A 22,910-nucleotide genomic window follows, 5' to 3' on the forward strand; every position below is an offset into this window, starting at 1 on the left:
AGGTGTATTTATATATAATCGTATTGTTTTCTTTTTTTACAAATCATTTAATTTATAAATTATCCAAATACAAATAGAAACTCAGATAAATATGCTCAACATTGAAACTAATCGTCATTATAACAGTACAGTCTAATAAGCCTATATATAACATTGTGTGATATTTAAATTTTTATTATTATTGTTATCTTTTTTTACCTAGAGTATGACTATTTAAATTGGGAATTATTGTGCGAGAAAATTATAAATTTACCATTGGGTTGTACCTTAGGAATGTGGTATTTGATTTATTTTTATTTCAATTAAACTATGCTGGTTTTGAAAATATCAATTTACACTTTATCAAGGGTGTTGTGCGAATGAATTACCAAAAAAGAAAAAAAAAATTGTATGAATGATAAAAATGGATGCTCTAACGATAAAGGGATTCAGCTTACCATCCCATTCCCAAAAAAAACCAAAAACAAAAAAAAACAAAAAACAAAAAACAAAAAAAAAAAAAGAAGAAAAATTCAATACTGAACCTTTACTGAAAGAAGTCCCCTTCTTATCTTATCGAATGTACACTATATAAAATAAACCTATCGGGTTGGATTTAGGCTGGATTGGCTTTTTATCACTGTTTTTCTTTTTCTCCGAAAATCACTGCCTTAGCTTTTGCCCCTTGTTTTTTTTTTAATTTTATTTTTGCTTGAAAATTTTACAGCTGATTGATTTTTTTTTCCCCACTTAAAACGTCGTTTTTTGTTTTTGTCATGATAAGTTGGAAAATTTAATACTTATGGAGTTTTATTTTTCTAAAAAGTTGCTTTCTATTTTTCGATGTAAATTTTTTTTCCCTTAATTTTCTTAATATTATATAACAGTAACAATGTAATATCATTAAAAAAAAATTTAACAATGAAATATTATCATAAATAATAATCAAAGCTCATTTTAATGTATTATGGATAATGTAATAGTTTTGAAAATGTTAATTTTTTTTTTAGTTATCATAAATAACAAAAAAAGCTCTATTTAATATTATGGATAATGTAATTATTTAGAAAAATTACACGAGTAGTAAATACAAAAATAGATTTAATCTATTTTAAATAATGTAGTTATTAGTTAAAAAAATTCTATAATAATAATAATAATAAAAAATCAAATTTGTCTAATTTTTTTCTTGTTAACTTTTTTTTTTCTTTTTTTAAGGGAAAAAAACCATAGTGCGGCACATGACAACAGGATTCTATCCAATATGATATAATTAATTCAGTATAGTTCTGTATACCAAATAAATCCTTTAATCATTGATAAAATCGTTAATCATGATTCGATATTACTGCATCTTGTTTTCAAATGAAAATTAAGGAGGTGCTTGAAAGTGTAATTGAATTGTATTTTCTAGGAAAATTAAACTAACACGAAATTTAACATAACTTAATAATAGTTTTAAAATAATATAGAAGATAATAAAATGGGGAAAAGAAAAGGTTTCCCCATACCATGCTAGAACTTATATATTCTTAAGAAGAAAAAAAATGCATGAGAAAAGGTTACTTAATTGTTAAAATGATTTATTGTATTCATATTTTAGAGGATCAGACAAAACAAGAAAGAGAAAAAAAAAAAAAAAAAAAAAAAAAAAAAAAAAAAAAAGCTGGATACCGTAATTCTCCAGCGATGGACGAAAGGAAGGACACATGGAGCTGTATCATCGGAGAGGTTCATGGGTCTGGATGTTGATTCTTTTAACGTGATGGAGCTCTGCTTCAAGTCCTCAAAGAAAAAAGCCGATAGGAATTGCCTGTAAGACCACTTTGTCTTAGCATCTTTCAAGCTTTTTTGGACTCAGTTCAGCAACCTCCATGCTCATGTTAGAGCATCCTCAAGTATTTTTTGAAAATAAAAAAGTATTTTTTATATGATAAATAGCATTTTTATATTTAAAGAAGTTAAACTTTAAAATCTCTTCTAACAACATTTTTTATATTATATTTTTTATTTTTATTTTTTCAATAAACATTTATTGTTATGTTTCTTTCTCTCATTTTTATGTTTTTTTTACGAAAATTCTGTCTTAATTATTTTGTTATTTTTCTTTATTTTTTTTCATAGATCCAACCAAATCATTAAATACATTAACATAGTGGTCTTGGAATTTAATAATTATTGAATAATGAAAAGTGTTTTTGGCTATTATTTTGGAAAGCCAAACAAATTATGTATTTTAAAAAGTTAAATGCAGAGTGGATTTGAGACTGTTTTTACATATTGGCTTTTCAAAATAAAAATATAAAGAATCATTTGGGGATGCTCTTAGTGTAACACTCCGTCCCAAAGTACAACGGAAATTTTCCAACTTTGACCGAGGTTAACCGTTGACCTGTGATCGTTGACCGAAGGGGTCAAAAGTTGACTTTTTGACTCGGATGGAATTCTAGGTTGACTGAGGTATCGTTACGAAGTACACGTTGGCACAAGTTCGTAGACTAATAGCACGTCAAAAACGGAATTACAATTTGAAAGTTATGGGCAAAACAAAACGATATTCAAATTGTCCAAAAGGTGCTCGGAGTTGACTTTTTATGGTTGTAGAATTTTGCTTTGACTTTTGTATGATTGTAAAGTGCTCATCGATACGAGTTCATAGACTAGCGACACGCTTAAATTGGACATCTGGTTAAAAAGTTATGGACATGTGAAGTTTTCCGAATACCGTAATATTTTAATATTTTTGAATCGATAAACAGTGAAACGCCACGTGTCGACATCTGAGAGGTCCACGTGAGTGAACAGGATCACCCACGGTGGCTTTTATTTTGGCAAAACGAGGAGAGGAGAGAGAAAGAGAAAGGAGAGAGAGAGAGAGCTAGAGAGAGAAACGCCCGGCCACTGCCATTTAGCCATTTTCCGGCCACCCTTTCCCTACACGCGCCACCCCACTGTCTTCGCCTCCTCAATTCCGACCGGCCATCCAAATCTCACGGCCAAACGGTCTGTAATGCACCAGGATCGGAGCGACGGCGATTTTTCCCCTCCACCACCGGCCACCGCCGTTTGACCCATTTCCGACCATTTTCAGGCCACATGCTCCAGCCACCCCTCACCACGTCCTCATTTTCGGCCAAACCCCAAAATTTCATGGCCAACCGACCAGCGATGCGCCCGGATCGGAGCTTTTTCCGGCGGCGGAGCCGCCACCTTCAAACCCAGATCTCTTCGCCGTCCGGCCTCCGTTTGCCTCACCGCCGGTCCTGTTGGAACCCTCTCCCCTTGATCTACAAAACCCCCAAAAAACTCAGTCATCGGCCGCCGGCGGCGACGATTGCCGGTGACCGCGGCGGCTTGCCGGAAAATCCAGTTCCGGCGAGTACCCAGTTGCACCGCCGGTCCCTCCCCACTAATTTCGACCCTCTAAACTCAGATCCGGGGTCCTTTTCCTCCAATTCATGACGGTTTAGGAGAATCGAGGCTCTAAAGGCCGAAAGCTTTTCGGCGAGATTCCGACTACCTCGGATCCGATCTCTGGGAAGTAAGACCGGATTCGTAATCCTCGTCACTCAAGCTTCGATTCGGTATATTATTCATCAATTTTGGTTAACGTTTGCGTTAGTCCTTCGGGTACCGGGTATTATTTATCCAAATAAAATATTATTTTATTTGACTGTGTGTGAATTGTTGTTCTAGGATCACGTGTGCATCGTGGAATTGATCCCATGGAGGATCTTAGGTTAATTACGTGCTCCAAGTGACTGACCCACCTTTAAAACTATTTTGGGGTGATTAATTATATTTATTTTGTGTTAATTTGATATCTAGAATTTGCTCATGTGGTGGAATTTAAATATAATTATGAAAAAGATATTATTTTATATATATATACCCATTGATGCCAAACGAGATTTTGGGTTACTAAGAATTTCCTGATTATTATTATTGTGATTTAATTATATTTATTATGCATGAGCAAGGTATTTTCATTAATTAATTGTAATGAGATTTTAATATTATTTTTGGGCATGATTTGATTTTTGAATATTTCAAGGAAAATATTTGTTTAAGTTGGTGGTTTCAATTTTTATAATTATGCCCATAGGACATTATGTGATTTAATTTATTGTATTTCAAAAATATTTATGCCATTGGAAAAATTGAATATTTAAATTGGTGGAATTGAGAGCTGGTGGATTTGAAAAAAATTATGGTATTTATGTGATGAATTTATGGTGATGATTATAATGAAATTGTGGAAAATTTATGGGTTTAATCGGATGGAATAAACCCAGTATGTTTATGGAAAATTTGAGATTTTGAGATGTATTAATTTATGATTTTTAGATGCACCATACACGTACTAGTGTTCTGATATATGGATGTGATTAGTGTGCACATGGATGTGATTAGCGCGCAGGTGGGTGTGAGTAGCGTGCAGGTGATTTATGGGGTTATCCTGTGTTTGCCATCGGATGAGGGTAGGCCGCCCCTCCATGACCGGGACACCTGTTTGCAGTGACGCGGTGGGACGCCACGCGATCGTATGCCGGTTTCTCTCTATAACCTCCTGTCGGGTATTACCTCGGGATGCTAGGTAGTGTTGGCGCCATTGGTATATAGTGGGTGCATCAAGTGATTTTCAGAACTGGAATTTTAAAATAAATATTTTGAAATTGTATTGGAATTAAGAATATAATTAATGTTGTTTTTATTATTTATTTGAATGGGGATTTTAAATTGATTTAATTTTCCCTTTACTAAATTATTCAATAAATTAATTTCTTTTAATTATAAACTTTGAATGCTTGATTTATTATATTTTATTTGATATTTAGTTGAATAAATTGATTTCTTGGTTTTCGGGGAATACGAATGAAGGGTTTTGTGAAAATGTTTTAAAAAGGGAAACTTTTCCAACCGAGAGAATCGTAAGGGTTTTGAGAGAAAATATTATTTCCAATTAATTATTAGTTATCTACTTAATTATCGTGGTATTAAAATTGTACAGTAGATAGAGTCACTCACTGAGATGATTAGCATCTCATATTTTTAAATTCCGTTCCTCTAGGTACCAGGTTTTGTCGGTGCTCATCCGGAGCGAACTTGATCTTCATCGCTGTCGTAAATCAAGAAGTCCTCCTTGTCTTCATTTATTTTATTGTAATATTCCTTTCATCCTTGTTGTGTAATTTCTATACTTAATAGTATTTCATGAAGCTCTGTATACGGTCTCGGACATTTATGTATTAATTATGCACTGGATTGTTGTTATACATTTGGAGTACTGTAAATTTGTGGAATCAAATTGTAGTATTGTGGGAGGAATAAGGGGATGAATATAGAAGTGTGTTTTCAGTGCAGGAAATTTGTGGTAAGTCCAACCCTTAGGGGAGATTCTGCCGGATTTTCCATTGGAAGGTCCGATAGGATTTTTCTGGGATCAAGACTTGTCTAGGGTTCCGGTGAAGAATTTTAGACGGGTCCTGACACTTAGTATGCTAATTACAAATCTATAGACATTGAGATCTTAGCTATTGACACTTCCATTTGTGAGCAAGCTTTAAGCAAAACATAAGCTAATAGCTATTATGCTATTAATGAAGAGGATGCTTTAATTGTTACTTTAATGCCTTTTTATAAGAAAGTTTCCTTGTTTAGCACTCTATTTATGAGGATTGATTAATATCAATGAATGTTTGAAGATAAATTAATTAATGAAAATAATTTTTACTTTCTTTCTATGTGGTTAATAATAAAACTTGTCTTTAGATAAGAATCCTAATAAAAACGATCATAGTCTATTTTACTACTTTGTAATTGTTTTAAAGATTAAAATTTAAGTATATATTTAAAAATTATATGTGTTTATATTGAAGGTTTACTTTATTTTCAAAAATTTAATATTTTACTAAATTCATATATATCAATTGTACTTTAGGTAATGCTACTAAAATCATATGGAAATTTTAATAGATAATTGAGTATTTATTTATAATAAATTTTTGACCATCAAAATGGTTAATAAAACTATTGTTTTGCCACATCATTGAATAATCAATTCAGTGTCTAGTATCGCAGGGACAACATGATGGTTTTTCACAAATTCAAAGTTCGGATTCCACAACCATAATTTGGAAGAAGGAAAAAAAATTCCACCCCCCCCCCCCCCCCCGGTCCTTTTTTGTTTTGTTTTTTTTTTTTTTTTGTTATTGTTGTAACACACCTCAACAAGGCAAAAACTTTACATATACCTAAATATAAATATAGACATATATATAAATATATATATATATATATATGTAGACTAATTCTGTGGACGGTCCGTACAGTAAAATATTCCTATATATATATATTACAGTTACAACCATAATTTATATGGTTTAATTGATACAAATATGTATACGAATAGTACATGTATAAACACGTTTATTATTCATAATTTTATAGTATTAATTGCGTTTGTGTAAAATAACTTGAGCTCCAAATTGTGGTTTAGGAGTAAGGATAACATGTGGAGCATGAGCATAGGATGGGGATAGCTCAAATGTGAAGCTTTGTAGAATCATTGACAAAGCCATTTTTGCTTCCACTAGGGCGAAGTTTTGCCCAATGCAAATCCGAGGTCCCCAACCAAAAGGAAAAAAACAAAGCCGACCCTTTGTCGCCTTTGAAACTCCTCCTGAAAATCTCTCCGGATTGAACTCAATTGCATCTTCACCCCACAATCCCTTGTCATGATGAATAAGCAGTGTTGGTATAATGACCCGCCCTCCAACTGGTAATGTCAACTTTCCTAGTTGTGTTTTCTTGTGAACTTTTCGATTAAATGTAACCGCGGATGGATATAATCTAAGCACCTCATTCAAAATCATTGTAACCTGCATGTGACAATTTTCAATTCTCACTTGTCAAGTCAATATGCAAATACAATATATACACACATATATATTATTGGACATATATATATATATATATTTTTTTTTGTTTTCAATTTTAACAAAATCAGGATATTGTATATTTAGGTAGGATTATATATAATTTATTAAAATCTAGATATTCAAATGTGAAAACAATTGTATATATGTATCCAATGCTTTAAAATGAGTATAAAGTGTATACATATATAAATCATCTATTGATTCAATCATTTAGTTTATATTGGGCATTTTAAGTTATTACCTATTAGTGATAATAAGCCATATATGTATTAAAAATAAACTATCAAGTGAAGCTCAATAGATTATATATATATATATATATATAATGGAGAATTTTCCTATCAGAAAGTTTTAATAGTTTTTTTTCTAATCACTAAATTACTTCAAATTATTTCAAAATATGAGATATAAAATTATATTTGAAATTTAAAATAATCAAGATAATTTTCTATCTTAATCCATAAAGCAATTTAAAAATTAAAAATTAACATTCTAATGATTTTTCCATCAAAATATCCTTATAAGAAACTAATTGATTATATAATAAATTTGTTGTTCCCAAAGGCTTGCAAAATATACTTACAACTTTAAGTTGGCTTAAGCCATCAAAGTCTGGTTTGTTGTTTCCAAAAGCTTGCAAAACCTCTTCTCTCGCAAGGTGTTGCCATTTCGGATACATACTCAACAAAACCATGGTCCAAACCAACAACACTGAGGTGGTCTCTTGGCCTGCAAGATAAAATAGCTTACATTCCTCGATCACTTCTTCAGTACTCATCCCAACACTGTTCTTGCTTCCATGTTGTTGAATTTCTTTAAAGTTGGACTCCAAAAGTATGCCTAATAAGTCATCTTTAGTTCCATCTTCCATTTTCATCGCTTTGTGTCTTTTGTTGATTAGGTCCTTGAGTGAAGCTTTTATTTCCTTGTCAATTTCCTTCATCCTCCTGTTCATTTTTGTAGGCAGAAAACTACACGCACATTTTATATTATTAAATACTATGTATACACATACACATATATACATTTGTACAGTTCCGATCTATTGCTATAACATATATCAATATGGTTCTCATTTACTTGGACACTATTAATATGATAAATATTAAAGATTATTAGATTCAAATTATTAATTGATATAATACTTTCATTGTTTAACACATTTTCACATTTTTGTATTATATTATATTTTCCAAATCTTCTTAACATATCATTATTTTACACATACACACACACACACACACACACATATATATATATATATATATATATATAATATAGGAGAATTCTACGGTGCAGACAATTTGTATATGGATCACATCTAAAATCAATGTTTTTTAGATAAAAACATCTGCTTTAATGTATACAATATAAGCAAAACCGACGTTTTAATCCAAAAATCATCAATTTTAAATACCTTCGCATGTGGACCATCCATTCTATAAAAAAACTCATATAATATATATAGATATATAAAATTTATTGTGAACTATATCAGTCATAGAATAGGAGTAGAAGTCTAACATAACGCGGCTATATATATATATATATATATATAGAGAGAGAGAGAGAGAGAGATTAAGAAGGGAATTGAGATATTAATTAATTTTTTTTATGCTGATTGGCTTAAATACCTCCATCCTGGAATGTTAACGTAAACAGACTGAAGAAGTGTCGTTACAAGTTTAGCTTGCTGTATTAGGAGTTGGAATATCTTTCGTCCTTCTTGGTAGCTACTCCCAAAGGCTGTTCTGGAGATCACATCAGCTGACAAATTTTGTAGACAAGGCCACACGTCCAACTCACATGACCCTTCTTCTGACACCAAAGCCTCCCATTTGCTAATCATCTCGCTACAACATTCATCAAATGCCGGTACCATTTGCTACATTAATCACACACAATGTATAACACAAATAAGTAATAATAATGAAATTCAGCCCAAAAAGAAAACTAATAATAATCAACCATTCACCAAAAATAATAATTGTTAGTTTCAGATTAAAATTTGGATAGATAGAAACTTGAATATTATCGTCAAATTTTTAATTTAGATCAACTAATTTTTCTATTATTGCTCAAACAGATCCATATGTATTTTTTAAAATTTCTTCATTTAAAAACAACTAAGATTTTAAGAATAGTACCTAATTCAACAAAGTAAAAACCAAACTAACTGGTGTAAAAATCCAATTTTTAAGTCCAAAAACTAGTTGGCCTACGTAAAAGAAAAAAATAGTTCTAAATCAATGTACATATATCTCATCACTGATTAATGGATTCTTCTTGTTGACATATGATAATTTAATAAATTACAATTAAAAGTTTACTTTCTTATAATAAATTTTTAATTATAAAAATAATAATAAAACAATTTTAAATAATTAATATTTTTCTTAATGAGTATAAGTCTCATAATGAATAATAATGATAACATATAATAAAATTTTAAATATAAACAGTAAAAACCTACTTTCCATTAGTTAATTAGTTAAGCTGATATTCCAATGAAGAATGATAAAAGGATTCTAAATTCTCTTCCAATTACTTTCCTTCTGCTGATCTTTTCCTGCTATATATTGGACCAATGGATTCATATTATGTTTATCCCTACCCTTCTACTATCTCTCTCTTTTCCTCTGTTCCTCTAGCCCAATTGTGCATATTTTATATATGCAATTTCTTTTTTTTTTTTTTTTTGGGTGAATTAATGCTAGTAGAATATGTATGTATAAAAACACTACCGCATATATCTAGATGTCTAGATGAAGATATTTGGAAACTGCCCATTGAGCAAGAGTCAAATTAGTTTTAATAATAATAATAATAATAATAATAAGTATGGGTTAAAACCAGCTCAGAAAAAAAAAAAAAAAAAATTATGGGTTAATACCCTCAGCTTCTCAATGTGAAATGCTGGGTTAATAATTCTGCGGTGTTTAGCCCATTTCTCATCCTCGTAATTTGCAAGACCTGTTGCTAGCAACTTTACAAGTGGATTTGAATGTGGCTTTTGAAACTCACCCCATCTGGCGAAGACATCCTTCACATCTTCTGGATTTCTAATAATCACCGTTGGATTGGGGCCAGCCCATATAAAAGAGTTATGACCTACATTACTTTATGCAATTAGTCATGGCAAAAAAAAAAAAAAAAAAAAAAAACACAAAAACAAAAAACTACTTGTCACGCTGGAGTATCAGTGGCTCCCATTGTTTAAAATGATTCACTTTTTTTTATACTAGATTCTCAATAAAAGTATCAATATTAAATTTTTTTTATAATAAGTCAATATATTAATTAAATACATCATTTTTTTAAAAGTAAATATATCAAATTAATACTCATCATTTTAAAATACATTCCATCAGTACTTATTATTAACAGTGATAAATAAAAAAGTTTTGACAATAACAGTATACTTACTAATTTTTGAAAATAAATCAATATTTTATTTCTTTTTAGAGAGACGATCTAATACTAAAATGACTATATAATCTTCTTTATAAAGAGTTAGTCCCCTAACCAATATTCAAAAATTAATAATAAAAAAATATTTTATTTCGTGGAATATTTTTGTTGAAAAAGTGGCTGGGAGTAGGGATGTCAACGGGGCGGGACGGGACTGATTTTTAAAATTTCGTCCCCGTCCCCGTAGGGAATTTTACATCTCATTCCCACGATTTTCTCTATTTTTTTAGGTGCGGGGCGGGATTGGAGATTTTGAGGGGCGTGGACGGGGCAGGACGGTTTTTTCCATTTTGTTTTTTAATTGATATTTTTTTTAGAAATTTATATAAAAAATTATTTTATGATTAAAATATAAAAAAATGACTACAATGCAATAAAAATATAATAAAATACATCAAAGAACAAATTTACAATTATAATAAAATACATATTTAAAAAAATAAATGAAAAAAAAAGAAGAAAATAATTTTACATAAATAAAATTTTGTAAAAAAAAAATAATAAATATATATATATATATTCCTCGTTCCCGACTCGGTTTTTAGACATTTGTACCGAATCCGCCCTGCATCCCCGAATTTTCGGGAAAAAACCGCCCTATTAGGGACGATGCACCTCGGATATCGGGTCGTGCAGGGCACATTGCCATCCCTAGCTGGGAGAGGATGTCCCAGTAAAATGAAATAAGATGTGTACACATGGGGTGTTTTTGGTAATAGGATTAGGATGGGATAGGATTAAAATACTCCCAAACCCCTGTTTGAATTAAGGTGGGGGATAGGATTAAAAATTTCCCGGATATTTAAATAGTCCTGACAAAAAAAATGTCGGACAACTTAAAGTTGGAGCATTTTTTTTTTTTTTTTTAACTTATCAATTGTTTATCCATTTCCTATGTTACAGTGTTTGAGTCATATATATATATTTTTTTTGGGGCAAATTAAAGACATAAAATATTTGTAATTAATTTTTTTTTTTGCTTGAAATATTTGTAATTAAAATTAATAATATAACTTTCTAGATAAAAAATTTTCCAATTCAAAACATTTTACTTAATTCAAAAAATAATATATTGTATTAATTAATATATAAAATTTAGCCCAATCTAATTGACTTCAAATAGAGAATTGGATTAAATTTTACCCCATTCCATTCCATCACATCAAATCCAATATAAATAATATATTTTTCTATCTTGCGAATACCAAGCCCACCTAGAATTATTCTACAATGAAATTATACTAAATACTCATATATGCTCTTATGGGACAACCAACAGTTATAAATTTAAATCTCCATACCCTAATATAAAAAATACCCTTACAGATTAATTAATTAGAACAATTTTTTTTTTTCTAAAAAAGATTACAACAAATTCACACAACCCATGAAATCTCACAATTTTCGCCAATTTCACTTTAACTCTTTCAGACATATCCCAAAAAAAATTAACTTTTTTTATAACTTATACAATTAGAGGAGCAAATTAAGCATATACAATTAATTTGTAAATTTATGGTTTATTTTATCCGTCGTGTGTAGAAATGATTTGGTGAAATTTTTAGACACAATCTATTTGGCTGTAATATATATAATAGCAATCAATCAAATGGAACCATAGATGAAAGTAAAAAGAATATTTGGGGCTCGTGCGCGCGCGCACACACACACGCACACACAAATATGTAATATATATATAAACAAATATATGTATATATATACATATATATAAATTACCAAAATTCTCGACCGTTTGATGGAGATGGGGAAGGACACGTGGAGTTATGTCATGGGAGAGATTCATGGGTTTTGATTTTGCTTCCATCGTCATCATGGAGCTTTCCTTCAAGTCTCCAAATAGAAATCGATAAGAATTGCCAGAAAGACCTTGTTGTCTCAGGAACGTTTCTAGCCTCTTTGGCCGGAACCAAACCCAGTTCAACACCCTCCATGCCAACGCAATTACTATGCTAACCAAACCCACGTACACTGCGGCTCTGGCACCTGAAACTTCCATTTGGAGATAAGAGATGGAGGGGAGATTGAGACAAGGAAGCAGAGGTGGATTCTATATGAGTAGGCAGAGCAGTGGACCTATTTTTATTAATTGTGGTGCATATGGTTCACAAGTTTATATTTTGGTGACTTTAAGAAACCCATAAGCGGTATATATAGCCATCTAGTGAGGCAGGCAAAGAATATTTGAGTAGCCAAAGCAGTGGACCTATTTTTATTAATTGTGGCGCATATGGTTCACAAGTTTTTATTTTGGTGACGTGGAGAAACGGATAAGAGGTATACATAACCATCTAGTGAGGCAGGCCAGTCACAACCCTTTACGAGGTCGCAGCAAAAAGTTGTTGCACGGCGTGCACGGCCTTTATAAAATATTCTTAGTATTTTTTTTACAAATTAATTTTATTTAACACTATATATATGTGTTTAATTTTGTTTAAGTAAATTTTGATAATAAATATTTCTTTTACTGATAATGAATTATGTATGTGACAAGTTTAATTAATTGTTTTAAAATAAATTAGATAATACACATTAAATATACATATGTGATTTATTTTATATGATAAACAATGATATAATTGGAATATTAAAAATTAGATATATGAATTCGTAGAAAATAAAAATTCTATAATAATAATAATAATAATAAATCAAATTTGCCTAATTTTTTTCTTGTTAACTTTTTTTTTTTTTTTTTTTGGTAGGAAAAAACTAGTGTAGTATATTACAACAGGATTCTATCCAATATGATATAATTAATTCAGTATAGTTCTGTGTACCAAATAAATCCTTTAATCATTGTTAAAATCGTTATTCATGATTCCATATTACTGCATCTTGTTTTCAAATGAAAATTAAGGTGGTGCTTGAAAGTGTAATTGAATTGTATTTTCTAGGAAAATTAAACTAACAAGAAATTTAATATAACCTAATAATAGTTTTAAAATAATATAGAAGATAATAAAATGGGAAAAGAAAAGGTTTCCCCATACCATGCTAGAACTTATATATTCTTAAGAAAAAAAAAATACATAAGAAAAGGTTACTTAATTGTTAAAATGATTTATTGTATTTTATAGGATCAGACAAAACTTATTAAAAAAAAAAAAAAAAAAAAAAAAAAAAAAAAAAAAAAACCCCAAATGAAGAAGAAGAAGAAGAATAAAAAGTCAGTGGGTGCCGAAATCAAAAAATATTTTTAATAGTTGTCTGTTCTTGTGGATTTCATGGACATTTGTTAAAAACCATCGGACGGATGTGCAAGTTGTGAGGCCCAACTGGGCCCTTTTGGACCATGAATATGAGTCCAACCCACAACTCAAGGTCCCCAATTGCAATATTGTAATTTAATCAAAAGAAGAAGGGGAAAATAGACATTACGGTAAAAAGAATTCGAGTGCATATGAGAAAACAGAGCACGAGGAAAATGGCCATGGTGTTCCAAAGCGGGCAAACAGCAACCTTCCTTAAGTTCCTTTCATCAATGTTCGTCTTTGCTGTTGTAGTGGCTTAGATGAATACAAAGGCTTTGTGCATTTCATTTTTTTCATAAATAAATAAATAAATTTTATTATATTTTACAAAAAAGTCCGCTGCTTTTATTTACCTAGATCTTTGAAGTGGAAACTGATTCATTATTTTTTTATTTATATATTTTTTTTTGTTCTATCTTTGGGGGTTCAATTTTGCAACTAATGAAGCTTTGGATTGAGAAAGGAATTTTAATATTTTTGGCGATTCTTTTTATATTTAGAAGGGAACCAATTAGAAATGGCAGCTTGCATATTGTATTGACCCGTTTTTATAATAATTTCTCCCTTTTATGTGTGTGTATATATATATATATATAAGGGGACGATTTGTGAATGCTGAATTTTTACATTTAAGTTATCTTATCTGAAATGCAATAATGCCAAAAATTATTGTTTTACAGTAATTGGTGATTTTAGGACTAGAGTTTGGGTAAAATAATTTGAGCTCCATATTGTGGTTGGAAGGTTAGAATCAGTAAGATCAAAGATATAGTTAGTTTGGCTTAATTAATTTTCTAAATTTATATATTTTCTTTTAATATGGTGGGAGTTATATATATAGAATCTTGTGAACTTTTTTCTTTTTTTATTTTCAATGTGGAAGTCTTGTAAGATATTTTTTTTAAGCTATCAAGAGGGTTGGACGAATTTTATATGTAAAAAGAAAACTTAATATTACTTACTCGTCACTACTTTTATTTTTTCTAATTCCTTCTAAAAAAATAATTAATTAGTCTAATTTACTTGTAATGAAACATGTGACATGACATGTACCTCATTAATGATAATTTAATCAATTATTGCCACTTGTCCTAATCTTGATCCTTAAATTGTCTTGATCTTCTTTTTTAATCAATGATGGAGATTTAACTAGAATATTCATTTTTATAAATTCCAAACTTTAAATGACGATAATTTTTTGCTCGCATATCGAAATCCAAAAATAATAAGACATTTGAGATTGTCATATTGTAATGATTCATATGACATCCACTTCCACCATGAAATTCCTGATAGAATCTATATTAATCTTTTTGAAATCTTTTCAATGCTTGGTCTGTTTAAGCTCTATTTTTGCTTCCACCGTAATTTGAACCAAGGAATTTATTTTTATGGTTGTTTTTTTGAAATTCTTTCTCCTTCACCTAGATTAAGAAAAATACATACTTACGTATCTTTACATAACAAATTAACACAATCTAACAAATATTAAACTATAAATATGGCATAAAATCATCAATATTTTAGGACTAGTAGTTATGTTATTTATAGTTCTACAATTAATACATATTCATCATGATCCATCTTTCTAAGGTACTAATAAAACAGGGACAACACATTGACTCATGCTTTCTTTAATGTAACTTTTTTCAAGCAATTCACTTATCTGGATTTGTAATTTCTTTGTCTCCTCGGGATAACTTCTATATGCAGGCCTATTAGAAATTGCAGCTCCAGGAATAAAATCAATTTAATGTTCAATCCCTCGAATAGGTAGGAATTTTCGTCGAAAAGACATCATTAAATCTTTGTAAAAGAGAAGAAATAGAACTTGGCAATTCAAGCTCTTCAAGGTTAGCTTGATCATTTAGGTAAACATCTTTAATCTTGACCAGCAATGGTTTCTTACTCAAAATTGCCTTTTTAACCTCACCTAGGCTAAGATAAAAAATTTTCTTTTTCTTTTCTTTCCTATCTTTTTCTTTCCCACTCTCGGCCACCTCACCTTTTCTCACACTCTCGGCCTTTTCACTTTGTTTCTCCCTCTTGGCTTCCTCTCTATTTTTCCCCTCAATTTCGAGTTTAGAACACTTACCTTGGATGGATGAGTCGGCCTTCCCTTCCTTAGAACACTTACCTTGGATGGATGAGTCGGCCTTCCCTTCCTTCACAAATGGTGAAGCCATGGGTGCCATGCTTGCTTTGTCCTTAAGCCGTTCAGCCTCCCTCCTTTATTACATTTGTAGTTGGTCTCTAAATACCTCTTTTGGTGTTAATGGTTCAAACTTAATTTTCTTACATTTGAATCGGAATACAATGACATTCTCTCTTCCATAGTGTATGGTGTCTTTATCAAATTGACATGGCTTTTCCAATAAAATATGATCAACATGCATAGGTACAAAATTACTTAATACAATATTCACATATTTATCAATGCTAAATTTTATCTTGGTTTGTTTGTTTACTTTCATCTCACCACTATCATTAAGCCATTGTAATCTATAATGTTTAGGATGTTTAATAGTTGTTAATCCTAATTTCTCAACCACCACATTACTAATTATATTAGCACAACTTCCACTATCAATTATCATGCTACAAATATTATATTGAATTTCAGATCGAGTGCGGAAGATGTTGTCCCTTAAGATTTAATCATTGTCTTTGTACACAGTCAAGACTCACCTTGCCACCAAACTCAATTCAACTTTTAAAGCTTTGATAGGCTTGGCTTCATCTTGTTCTTCATCCTCAATTGCTTCATCTACAAATTCAATTTCAGCTTCGGATTCCTCACTTTCGGACTCCAACTCTCCATTGCCTTTCAACACCATAATTCTTCTATTCGAACATTAGCTGGAAATATATCCTAGTCCTTGACACTTAAAACAGACAATATCTCTAGCTCTTGAGGATTTAAGATCAGATTTACCTTCCAAATTGGGTGATTGAATTGAATCCTGCCTTGTATCCCTCCTTGGCCAATTGGAGCTCTCTTCTCCTTGCTTTGGTTTTGGCCGTGCGTCATATGTGGGATTACTTCTCCAAAAACTTGAATTAGACCTCCTGCTGTTGGAAACTCCTCCAAACGGTGAGCTTGTACCCCTCCTCTTGCTTTGGTTCTCAATTTTAATAGCCACATGAAGCATCTCTTCCAATTTTACATATTGTTGTAACTCCACGTGGTTGGCTATATCTTGATTCAAACCTCCCAAAATCTGTGCCATGGTTGCCTCACGATCCTCATTCATGCTCAATCTAATCATGAGCATCTCTATCTCTTTGTAGTAGTCCTCCACGGTCATACTTCCTTGTGATAATGCTTGAAGCCTTTGATGCAGCAACCTATAATAATGAGTTGGTACAAATCTCTTTCTTGTGGCTCCTTTCATAGTCGCCAAGTGGTAATAGGTCCTTTATCTTTGTAGACAGGGACCTCATTCATGTATTAATCTTCTCATTGCAACTTAGATCAAATGTTGGCACCATATTCAAAATACAAACTAAGCAAAATGAAGTATTAAAAAAAAAAAAAAGGAAAAAAGATCGGAAGGTCAGCACCACATTGATTATATAAATTAGAACACAAGAACATTTACACATCTTTTAGTACTGACATTTTTCTCGTATATTTGTATTCTATGATTTGAGTGAAAAGAGTAAAAACACCTTTAACTTCTGTAGATGGAAAATTGAGTTGATGATCTTTCTGTGTTTAGCCCATTTTCTCACCCTCAGTTTGCAAAACCAGCTGAGAAGACTTGATAAGTGGATTTGTATTTGGCTTTCGAAAATCACCAAACTTGGTGAAAATTTCTTTCAAATCTTTTGTCTTCATAATGTTCGCACTTAGAGTGGAACCAATCCATGCAAAAGAATTCGTACCTGCAATTTTGAGGGGGGAAAAAAAGTAAGAGGAATCCAAAAGCTGGATGTCGTAATTCTCCACCGTTTGATGGACAAAAGGAAGGACACGTGGAGTTATATCATCGAAGAGGTTTATGGGTTTGGATGTTGATTCTTTTAACATGATGGAGCTCTGCTTCAAGTCCTCAAAGAAAAAAGCTGATAGGAATTGCCTGTAAGACCACTTTTTCTTAGCATCTTTCGGATTCCACAACAATAATTTCAAAATCCTTTTTTTTTGTTTTTTTGGTTATTGTTGTAGTACAACTCAACAAGGCAAAAACTTTACATATACATAAATATAAATATAGGCATATATATATATAATAGTTACATCCAAAGCCCATATGTTTTAATTGATACAAACATGTATATGAATAGTACATACATTAACACGTTTATTATTTGTAATTTTATAGCATTAATTATGTTTGTGTAAGATAATATGAGCTCCAAATTGTGGTTTAAGAATAAGGATAACATGTGGAGCATGAGCATAGGATGGGGATAGTTCAAATGTGAAGCTTTGTAAAATCATTGACAAAGCCATTTTCGCTTCCACCAGCGAGAAGTTTTGCCCAATGCAAATCCGAGGTCCCCAACCGAAAGGAAAAAAACAAAGTCGACCTTTTGTCGCCTTTGAAACTCCTCCCAAAAATCTCTCCGGATTGAACTCAGTTGCATTTTCACCCCACAATTCCTTGTCATGATGAACAAGTAGTGTTGGTACAGTGACGTGCCCTCCAACTGGTAATGTCAACTTTCCTAATTGTGTTTTCTTATGAACTTTTCGATAAAATGTAGACACGGGTGGATATAACCTAAGCACTTCATTCAAAATCATGGTAACCTGCATATGGCAATTTTCAATTCTCACTTGTCAAGTCAATATATATGCACATAAAATATATGTATACACATATATATTATTGGAATTTCTTTTTTTTCGATTTTAACAAAATCAAAATATCGTGTATAGATAGGATTACATGTAATTTATTAAAATCTAGATATCTAAATGTGAAAACAGTTATATATGTATCCAATGTTTTAAAATGAGTATAAAGTGCAAAGTGTATACATATATAAATTATCTATGCATGCAAACAACTAGTTTATATTGGGCATTTTAACTTCTTATTATCTATTACTGATAATAAGCCACATGTATATTAAAAATAAACTATCAAGTGAAGTCTAATAGATTATATATATAGATATAGATATAATGGAGAATATTATCAAGATTTTCTAATGAGTTTTTCATCATAACCTAGATTCCTTCAAATTATTTCAAAAGATGAGATATAAAATTATATTTGAGGTTTAAAATAACCAAAATAATTTTCTATCTTAATCCATGAAGCAATTTAAAAATTAAAAATAAAGATTCTAATGATTTTTCCATCAAAATATCCTTATAAGAAACTAATTGATTATATAATAAATTTGTTGTTTCCAAAGGCTGGCAAAATATACTTACAACTTTAAGTTGGCTTAAGCCATCAAAGTCTGGTTTGTTGTTTCCAAAAGCTTGCAAAACCTCTTCTCTCGCAAGGTGTTGCCATTTCGGATACATACTCAACAAGACCATGGTCCAAACCAGCAACACTGAGGTGGTCTCTTGGCCTGCATAGTAAAATAGCTTACATTCCTCAATCACATCTTCGGTACTCATCCCAACACTGTTCTTGCTTCCATGTTGTTGAATTTCTTTAAAGTTGGACTCCAAAAGTATGCCTAAGAAGTCATCTTTAGCTCCATCTCCCATTTTCATCGCTTTGTGTCTTTTGTTGATTAGGTCCTTGAGTGAAGCTTTTATTTCCTTGTCAATTTCCTTCATCCTCCTGTTCATTTTTGTAGGCAGAAAACTACACGCACATTTTATATTATTAAATACTATTTATACACATACACATATATACATTTGGACAGTTCCGATCTATTCCTATAATATATGTCAATATAGTTCTCATTTACTTGGATATTATTAATATGATAAAAGTAAGGATTATTAGATTCAAATTATTAATCGATACAATACTATCATTATTTAACACATTTTCATATTTTTATATTATATTATATTTTCCAAATTTTCTTAACATATCATTATTTTACATAGAGATATATATATATATATATAATTTGTTATGAATGATGTCAATTATAGAATGGGTGTAACATAACGAGGCCTATATATATATATATATAAATGATTTTAGAAATGCAGACGGTTTGCATGCAATGTATTTAAAATTGTTATTTTTTAAATGTCAATTTTATTGTATACTGTATACATTAAAATTGATATTTTTTTGATATAATCTGTTTATAAATCGTGCATACCATATAATTCTCACATATATATATATATATATATATATATATTAAAAAGGAAATTGAGATATTAATTATTATTATTTTTTTGTTTTGTTGTTTTTATGCTGATTGACTTAAATACCTCCATCCTGGAATGTTAACGTAAACAGACTGACGAAGTGTCGTTACAAGTTGAGCTTGCTGTATTAGGAGTTGGAATATCTTTCTTCCTTCTTGGTAGCTACTCCCAAAGGCTGTTCTGGAGATCACATCAGCTGACAGATTTTGTAGACTAGGCCACGCATCCAACTCACATGACCCTTCTTCTGACACCGAAGCCTCCCATTTGCTAATCATCTCGCTACAACATTCATCAAATGCTGGTACCATTTGCTGCATTAATCACACACATAATGTATAACACAAATAAGTAATAATAATCAAATTCAGCCCAAAAAGAAAATTAATAATAATCAACCATTTACCAATAATAATAATAATAATAATAATAGATGAAGTGGGCTAGTTTGGTTAGGAATGTTATTATAACCGGGTAGGGGCATAGGGGATAATAAAATAAAAAAATATTAATAATATTAACTAACCGTTAGCTCCTGACTAAAATTAGGATAGATAGAAGAGTGAATATTACCGTCAAATTTTTAATTTAGATCAAATATTTTTTCTATTATTGTTCAAACATATCCATATGTAATTTTTTAAATTTCTTCGTTTAAAAACAACTAAGATTTTAAGAATAGTGCATAATTCACAAGGTAAAAACCAAGCAAGGGTTAATACCCTCAGCTTCTCAATGTGAAATGCTGGGTTAATAATTCTGCGGTGTTTAGCCCATTTCTCATCCTCGTAATTCGCTAGACCTGTTGCTAGCAACTTTACAAGTGGATTTGAATGTGGCTTTTGAAATTCACCATATCTGGCAAAGACATCCTTCGCATCTTCTGGATTGCTAACGATCACCGTTGGATTGGGGCCATCCCATATAAAAGAGTTGTGACCTACATTACTTTATGCAATTAGTCATGGCAACAAATATACTGAAAAAAAAAAAAAAAAAAAACCCTATTTGTCACGTTGGAGTATCAGCGGTTCCCATTGATTAAAATGATTCACTTTTTTTAATACTAGATTTTTAACAAAAGTATCAATATCAATTTTTTTGATAATAAGTCTATACGTTGATTAAATATATCAATTTTTTAAAGTAAATATATCAAATTAATACTTGTCATTTTAATATAGATTCCATAGATACTTATTATTAATAGTGATAAGTACGATAGTTTTGACAGTAACAGTATACTTATTAACTTTTGAAAATAAATTAATTTTTTATTTCTTTTTAAAGAGACGATCTAACACTAAAATGACTTATATAATCATCTTTATAAAGAGTTAGTCCCCTACCCAATATTCGAAAATTAACAATAAAAAAATATTTTATTTTGTGAAATATTTTTTATAAAGAGTTAGTCCCCTACCCAATATTCGAAAATTAACAATAAAAAAATATTTTATTTTGTGAAATATTTTTGTTGAGAAAGTGGCAGGATGTCCCAATAAAATGAAATAAGATGTGTGTTACACATGGGGCGTTTTTGGTAATAGGATTAAGATGGGATAGGATTAAAATACTCCCAAACCCGTGTTTGAATTAAGGTGGGTGACAGGATTAAAAATTTCCAGATATTTAAATAGCCCTGAAAAAATGAATGTCCGGACAACTTCAAGTGGGACATTTTTTTTCCTTTTTTTGACTTTTTATCAATTGTTTATCCATTTCCTATGCTACAGTGTTTGAGTCATAATTTATTTTTATTTTTTTTTGCAAATTAAATATATAAAATATTTGTAATTAATTTTTTTTGCTTGAAATATTTGTAATTAAAATTAATAATATAACTTTCTAGATAAAAATTTTTCAATTCAAAACATTTTACTTAATTCAAAAAAATAATAAATTGTATTAATTAATATAAAAAAAAAAACTAGTCCAATCTAAATGACTTCAAATAGAGAATTGGATTAAATTGTATCCCATTCCATTCTATCACATCAAATCCAATTGAAATAATATATTTTCCTATCTTGCGTATACCAAGCGCATCTAGTATTATTCTACAATAAAATTATACAAAATGCTTATACATATTCTTATGGGACAACCAACGGTTACAAATTTAAATCACCATATTTTAATATAAAAAATAACTATACTGATTAATTAATCAGAACAATTTTTTCTTTTTCCATAACAGATTAGAACAAATTCACACAACCCATGAAATCTCACAATTAGATCTATCCAAAAAAAATTACCTTTTTTATAACTTAAACAATTGGAGGAGCAAATTAAGCCTATACAATTAATTTGTAAATTCACGGTTTATTTTATCCGTTGTGTGTAGAAATGATTTGGTGAAATTTTTAGACACAATCTATTTGGCTGTAATATATATAATAGCAATCAATCAAATGGAACCATAGATGAAAAGTTAAAGAGAATAATTCGCGCGTGCACACACAATCACAAATATATAACATATATAAACAAATATATGTATATATATATATAAATTACCAAAATTCTTGACTGTTTGATGGAGATGGGGAAGGACACGTGGAGTAATATCATGGGAGAGATTCATGGGTCTTGATTTTGCTTCCTTCGTCATCATGGAGCTTTCCTTCAAGTCTCCAAATAGAAATCGATAAGAGTTGCCAGAAAGACCTTGCTGTCGCAGGAACCTTTCTAGCCTCTTTGGCCGGAACCAAACCCAGTTCAACACCCTCCATGCCAACGCAATTACTATGCTAACCAAACCCACATACACTGCGGCTCTGGCACCTGAAACTTCCATTTGGAGATAAGAGATGGAGGGAAGCTTGAGACAAGGAAGCAGAGGTGGATTCTATACAAGTAGCCAGAGCAGTGGACCTATTTTTATTAATTGTGGTGCATATGGTTCACAAGTTTATATTTTGGTGACCTGGA

At 30.7% G+C, this 22,910-nt stretch overlaps 2 protein-coding genes across 4 annotated transcripts; both read right to left on the reverse strand.

Moving 5' to 3' along the window:
* Positions 1-6,380: 6,380 nt before the first annotated feature.
* LOC107414308 (cytochrome P450 72A397) lies at positions 6,381-12,558 on the reverse strand. Of its 3 annotated transcripts, none has more exons than XM_048464803.2 (5): positions 12,129-12,558; positions 9,814-10,031; positions 8,555-8,805; positions 7,504-7,891; positions 6,381-6,860 (listed from the first exon to the last, which is right to left on the reverse strand). In XM_048464803.2, exons 1-5 carry the CDS (start codon positions 12,406-12,408, stop codon positions 6,432-6,434), a joined length of 1,566 nt encoding a protein of 521 aa, XP_048320760.2. In that variant the 5' UTR covers positions 12,409-12,558; the 3' UTR covers positions 6,381-6,431. The 3 variants fall into 3 exon arrangements, with proteins under 3 accessions (XP_048320760.2, XP_048320761.1, XP_024927589.2); XM_048464804.2 differs by having other exon boundaries at positions 9,945-10,031; positions 12,129-12,267; XM_025071821.3 differs by lacking the exon at positions 9,814-10,031 and having other exon boundaries at positions 12,129-12,264.
* A 5,304-nt stretch (positions 12,559-17,862) lies between these two features.
* LOC107405958 (cytochrome P450 CYP72A219) lies at positions 17,863-22,910 on the reverse strand. The gene is made up of 5 exons (XM_048464818.2): positions 22,497-22,910; positions 20,696-20,913; positions 20,037-20,287; positions 19,056-19,443; positions 17,863-18,422 (listed from the first exon to the last, which is right to left on the reverse strand). The coding sequence occupies exons 1-5, from the start codon at positions 22,774-22,776 to the stop codon at positions 17,994-17,996; spliced, it is 1,566 nt and encodes a 521-aa protein (XP_048320775.2). The 5' UTR covers positions 22,777-22,910; the 3' UTR covers positions 17,863-17,993.

Source organism: Ziziphus jujuba, chromosome 11 (assembly GCF_031755915.1).
Source record: "Ziziphus jujuba cultivar Dongzao chromosome 11, ASM3175591v1".
Lineage (NCBI taxonomy): Eukaryota > Viridiplantae > Streptophyta > Magnoliopsida > Rosales > Rhamnaceae > Ziziphus > Ziziphus jujuba.

Coding starts and splice junctions, on each gene's coding strand:
- LOC107414308 (XM_048464803.2), bottom strand. CDS start 12,408: ATGGAAGTTTCAGGTGCCAGAGCCGCAGTGTACGTGGGTTTGGTTAGC. Junction 10,032..12,128: donor TCAAACGGTCGAGAATTTTG/GTAATTTATATA, acceptor AAAGTAATGTAG/GTCATAACTCTTTTATATGG. Junction 8,806..9,813: donor TTCACATTGAGAAGCTGAGG/GTATTAACCCAT, acceptor TGATTAATGTAG/CAAATGGTACCGGCATTTGA.
- LOC107405958 (XM_048464818.2), bottom strand. CDS start 22,776: ATGGAAGTTTCAGGTGCCAGAGCCGCAGTGTATGTGGGTTTGGTTAGC. Junction 20,914..22,496: donor TCAAACAGTCAAGAATTTTG/GTAATTTATATA, acceptor AAAGTAATGTAG/GTCACAACTCTTTTATATGG. Junction 19,444..20,036: donor GTTAACATTCCAGGATGGAG/GTATTTAAGTCA, acceptor ATGTGCGTGTAG/TTTTCTGCCTACAAAAATGA.